Source organism: Electrophorus electricus, chromosome 15, assembly GCF_041902795.1.
Source record: "Electrophorus electricus isolate QZ-2024a chromosome 15, ASM4190279v1, whole genome shotgun sequence".
NCBI classification, from domain to species: domain Eukaryota; kingdom Metazoa; phylum Chordata; class Actinopteri; order Gymnotiformes; family Gymnotidae; genus Electrophorus; species Electrophorus electricus.
This window is the reverse complement of record NC_137511.1, coordinates 2735001-2739768: the sequence shown is the minus strand read 5'-3', so window position 1 is coordinate 2739768 and position 4768 is coordinate 2735001. Positions and strand designations below refer to the sequence as shown.

The window sequence follows — 4768 nt, the reverse complement described above, 5'->3', positions numbered from 1 at the left end:
GCTGCCTTTTCTCTCGTGCCCAAAACGCAGTGGCGCAGTGCATAAACAAACGGCAAAGCAAAGCAAAACAAAACAAAGCAAAGCTAACGCGGGCGATCCTTCCTTTAAGGCTTTCTTCTAATGTATGATACGCTGTAGGAGCGGGTGAGAAACCACGTTTGTCGGATGCACTGGGAAATGTAAAAAAAAATAAAAAAATCTAAGTATATCTAGCTAAGATATAAGACGTAAACAAGATGTGAGATGCAAGATGTAAACAGACGCAGTCAACTCCGTAAAGACGTCCGCTAGAGTGGAGCCGTTTGTCCTTACCATTAAACTGACAGAAAACCTCGAACCGGCGTTTGTTCATGAAACAACCACAATCTTTGGCCGTTATTGCTCGAACCTTTATTGGGAGATAGAAGCTTTATTTTTGTACAGTGTTCCGTATTAATATTCTATAACAACGTCCAGATTACCACTAGGCCTAGTGCCTTTGCATAGACCTGATATCTCATTAGCTGTAAATGAGAACGTCAAAACACATGAATGTTAAGGCCCCCAACAGCTTTATTAGGCATACAAACCCAAGCAAGGCGTTTATGGTACTGTAAGGTCTAGCCATGACCAGGCTCTTTTCTGAAAATCGGTGTTAGTGGCGGTTCTGTGCTTACTGCACCATCCAAGTGGGTTGGACGTGTCCACCATTGAATCGTGGGTGGATAAGCCTGACACCTAGTGATCAAAGATAGAATGGCCCCATTCTGTTTGGCAAAGGCACTTATAGCAAAAGTAACAAAAACCCACACCGGACAGTTTCGTACACGGCACGGCTAGTTGATTTAGAAAGGTGAGTTATTGATAACTGACAAAGATATAAGGCAGTACATACTGGAAGGCCACAGCATAAAGACCAATCACATATAACACTGCAGGATATATTAACTGAACTACAATTTGTCCTGGTACATGCTGCACCGCACATACCTGTGTACACATATTGCTTTGAAAGCACTTTTTCCTCTTATGGTTTCTGACACACCGCTAGGGAGAGAAAAACATACACATTTCATCCAAGAAAGTTAGTGTTCTTAAAGGATACACATTTAACATCACAGCTTCATAAAATGTGGGGGAAAAGTTACACATTCATAATTCAAGCTTGTACACAGTTAAACAGAAAAGTTATCAATCACAAGATATCCTCAGCTCATACATATTTATGGTAGGTAAAAGTCCTTTCAGTTCACTGGACTGCTACAATAATTGGAGTTCTCCACAAAATTGCATTCTTAAAGAGAATGAGTACTTTATCCTTTAAAAAGGTTCAAACTGTACATTTTCTTTCGCTATATATGAAGAGATTTTGCACGCACACCCACGCGCGCACACACCCACACACACACACACACACACACACACACACACACACACACACACACACACACAGGCTAGTTCTGGCTGTTAAAAGAGGCCTTTGCTCTTCTTCAGGTTCAGCTGTTTCCAGTTGGGGAGAGTACTGAACTCATCCCGTGTCATCTCCAGGACCGCCTGTGCCCCACACACACACACACACACACACATCATATTAAGTCAACTCTCATCAGTGGCTAGCAACCACAGGAATTAATTTCTCCATATAATCAGCTGCCCCAGTTTACTTTCAAAGTGCTACGCATGGAAAATGGCCTTTATCATCACAGACCATGTGAAAAGCCACACTGGAAAACCATTCTGTGAAACTGACAGTTTGGACCGTCTTTACCCACATGGTGCTAGACTGCATGTGTGTGGTGGGTGTGGTGAGGGGCGGTACCAGGAAGTCCTTGTCAGACAGGTAGAGCTCCAGGTGCAAGGGGTCAACTCCCTCGGGCAGTGGTTTGGCGGTCAGCTCCTCCAGGGAGTACTGGTTCTTGCTGAGCTTGGAGAGAGCATCTTCCACCAGGATCACCTTATTCCGCACACCCTGCGTCATGCCGCACAAACATGGGCGCACGCGCACACACACACACACACACACACACACACACACACACACACACACACACACACACACAGAATTCATGTATAATTCACACTGTTCCATAAGTATTGGGGACACGTTCTAAACCACCTTCTAAACCACCTTCTATGTTGTCCTGAGCAGTGATGCTGATGGTGGGTTGTGGGGGACGATGAGGTGAGGATGGTGTTGTGGGTGTTGGGGGGGGGGGGGGGGTGTAGCTGAGGTTAAAGGTGTGGGTGTGGGTGTGGGTGCCAGAGCTGCGTGCCTGCACTCTGATGCTTGGATCCTTCTCCCAGTATGGGAAGATGTTAGTGAAAGTGAGTGGCTCAGCTCCAGCCAAGATCAGATAAGCCTGGGGCGGCCGCCTGGAGTTCTTTGCTGCAATATGTACGCACACACACACACACACACACACACACAGCTGATCACACATTCTAGAACACGATGCAAGCTTATCCATAGTGATGCTTATCGCTTTGAGTCCATGACCCCTGACCTTTGCAGTACTGCAGCGCGGTCTCCATGGCGCACTTCCTCTCGTTGTCCCAGCGGATTCTGGCTGAGCCGGTCTGCTCGGCATCGTCGGGCTGCCAGCCCTGCCACAGGTACACCTCCATCCTGTTGTCCAGGAGGAACAGAGCTGGAAGCCCGAAGGCATGGGGATTGGGGCGGAGACAGGGGACGGAGACAGTGAGATGACGATGGTAGAACCAAGCCGGGAAATGCTGCGCACATGCGCTGTGTGGAGAGCGTGATGCAAATGTGGTGGAGGGGCACGTGACGTGGACAGCTAGGGTGTGTTGGCATGGCTACCTGGCTGAGGGGTGGAGTAAAGGTTTTCCTGCAGGAAGGGCATCGCCATAACAACGCTGGGCACTCTGGATGGGCTCAGCTGCTCCTCCCCCTCGAAGGTTCCACCACAGGCACTCAGGCAGAAAAGGCGCGGCGTGAAGTTGTACTTCCCCGGATCTACACACATGCACGCGTGCGCGCGCACACACACACACACACACACACACACACACAGAAATATCAGTGCTCCCATTTCTACAACACTGACTAGAGCAACTACGACTTTGACCTTGGTAACCATAGATATTCACCATCTCCAAATAAGCAATTCAAGGAAAAACATTTTTATGTTATACACAATCTGTGACCATCTCATCTCACACCTGAATGTACCTGCTGAATGGGCACTGAGATGTCACTGAGATGATACTGAGATGTTACTGGATGTTACTGAGATGATACTGAGATGTTAGGCTGCCTCCGGTATTGTGAACGACGTGCCAAGCCGTATGTACACATGCGCACACATGGGACTGAGCCCCCCCGGGTTGCCGTAGCGAGTGGGGCCAGCTGGCTGTACCTTGCAGCATGCAGTCGTATGTCTTCCTGTCCTGTTGGCCAAGGGCGTCCCAGAAGCCCTGTGGCTCTGACCCCTCCTCTACCTCCCATACCTTCACACTGCTGTTGCTACTCAGACCTAGCTGTGGCAGACAGCTGCAACACACACCCACACATCATCATCATCATCGTTGTATCCATCATCGTGATACACTATGAAACATTCAGGTAAGGCAGCAATAAGAACTTATTCAAACAGGTTGCTCACGTGTGCGTGAGACGCTCCACTGTCGTCTTGGCGATGTCGCGCGTCCCGGAGTGGGCCTTGCAGCCGTGCCACAGATAGAGGCAGCCGTGGGCCACGCCCAGCAAGGCCAGGCAGCCGCGGGAACGCAGGCTGGCACTGCGGCGCTCCACCTCCAGCAGAGAGCCCTCACACGGCACGTCGCCCCGCACACAGAACAGACGCCAGCCTCCTGGGACACACGCGCGTAAACGCTCGCCTGTTACTGTGTGTGTGTGTGTGTGTGCGCGCACGCGTGTGTGTATCCGTGTGTGTCTGTGCACGTGTGTATGTTTGTGTATATGTGCATGCGTGCGTGCGTGTGTGTACGTGTGTATGTCTGTGTATATGTGCGCGTGTGCATGCATGCGTGCGTGCGCGTGTGTGCGCGTGTGTGTGTGTGTGTGTGTGTATGCGTGCGCGCGCGCGTGTGTGTGTGTGTATGTGTGTGTGTGTATGTGTGTGTGTGTGTGTGTGTGTGTATTTGTGCGTGTGAGTGCGTGTGTGTGTGTGTATGTGTGCGTGTGAGTGCGTGCGTGTGTGTATGTGTGCGTGTGAATGCGTGTGTGTGTGTGTGTGTGTGTGTGTGTGTGTGTGTGTATGTATGTGTGTGTGTGTGTGTGTGTGTGTGTGTATGTGTGTGTGTGTGTGTGTGTGTGTATGTGTGTGTGTGTGTGTGTGTGTGTGTATGTGTGTGTGTGTGTGTGTACTGTACCTCTGTTTTTGTTGCTGTCCTCCCTGCAGCCGCGGTGAATGACCAACCCTCCCTGGAAGAGCTGCAGGAAGCACGGTGGCTCCTTTCCCTGCGTCACCTGCACCTGCGCCCCCCTCTGGTTGCCCAGCTCCACTGTCATCAGAGCTGACGTGCCCCGCCCACTCACGCTCGAGTCACGCCCCTGCCAGAAGAAACAGGCAGTGCGCACTCTGCCCGGCCCAGAGGCACTCGCCTCGCCCGGCTTCTGCCTTTTACCCACTGCGGAAACACACACACACCCGCGCACACACACTAAGCTTATATACCCTCTGCGATGGCAGCTGGAACAGGAATCCACTACCCATCATGCCTCGCTCACCCACGCTGGTGATGGAGTACTTCCAGCGGATGACGTAGGTGTCGCCCTCATGCAGCTGGCCCACGCTCCCCGCCG

General features: G+C 50.9%; 1 protein-coding gene across 2 annotated transcripts in view; it reads right to left on the bottom strand.

Moving 5' to 3' along the window:
- Positions 1-534: 534 nt before the first annotated feature.
- The window catches only part of svild (supervillin d), a 34946-nt gene continuing 30712 nt past the window's right edge, over positions 535-4768 (bottom strand). For both annotated transcript variants that reach the window (XM_035533468.2, XM_027013448.3), the window contains 9 exons: positions 4694-4768; positions 4336-4593; positions 3606-3813; positions 3360-3493; positions 2801-2956; positions 2484-2627; positions 2253-2365; positions 1799-1948; positions 535-1533 (listed from right to left, as the gene is read on the bottom strand). The exon at positions 4694-4768 is cut by the window's right edge and continues 226 nt beyond it. In XM_035533468.2, the coding sequence (XP_035389361.1) occupies positions 1447-1533; positions 1799-1948; positions 2253-2365; positions 2484-2627; positions 2801-2956; positions 3360-3493; positions 3606-3813; positions 4336-4593; positions 4694-4768 (1325 nt within the window). In that variant the 3' untranslated portion in view covers positions 535-1446. The remainder of the gene's footprint in view (positions 1534-1798; positions 1949-2252; positions 2366-2483; positions 2628-2800; positions 2957-3359; positions 3494-3605; positions 3814-4335; positions 4594-4693) is intronic.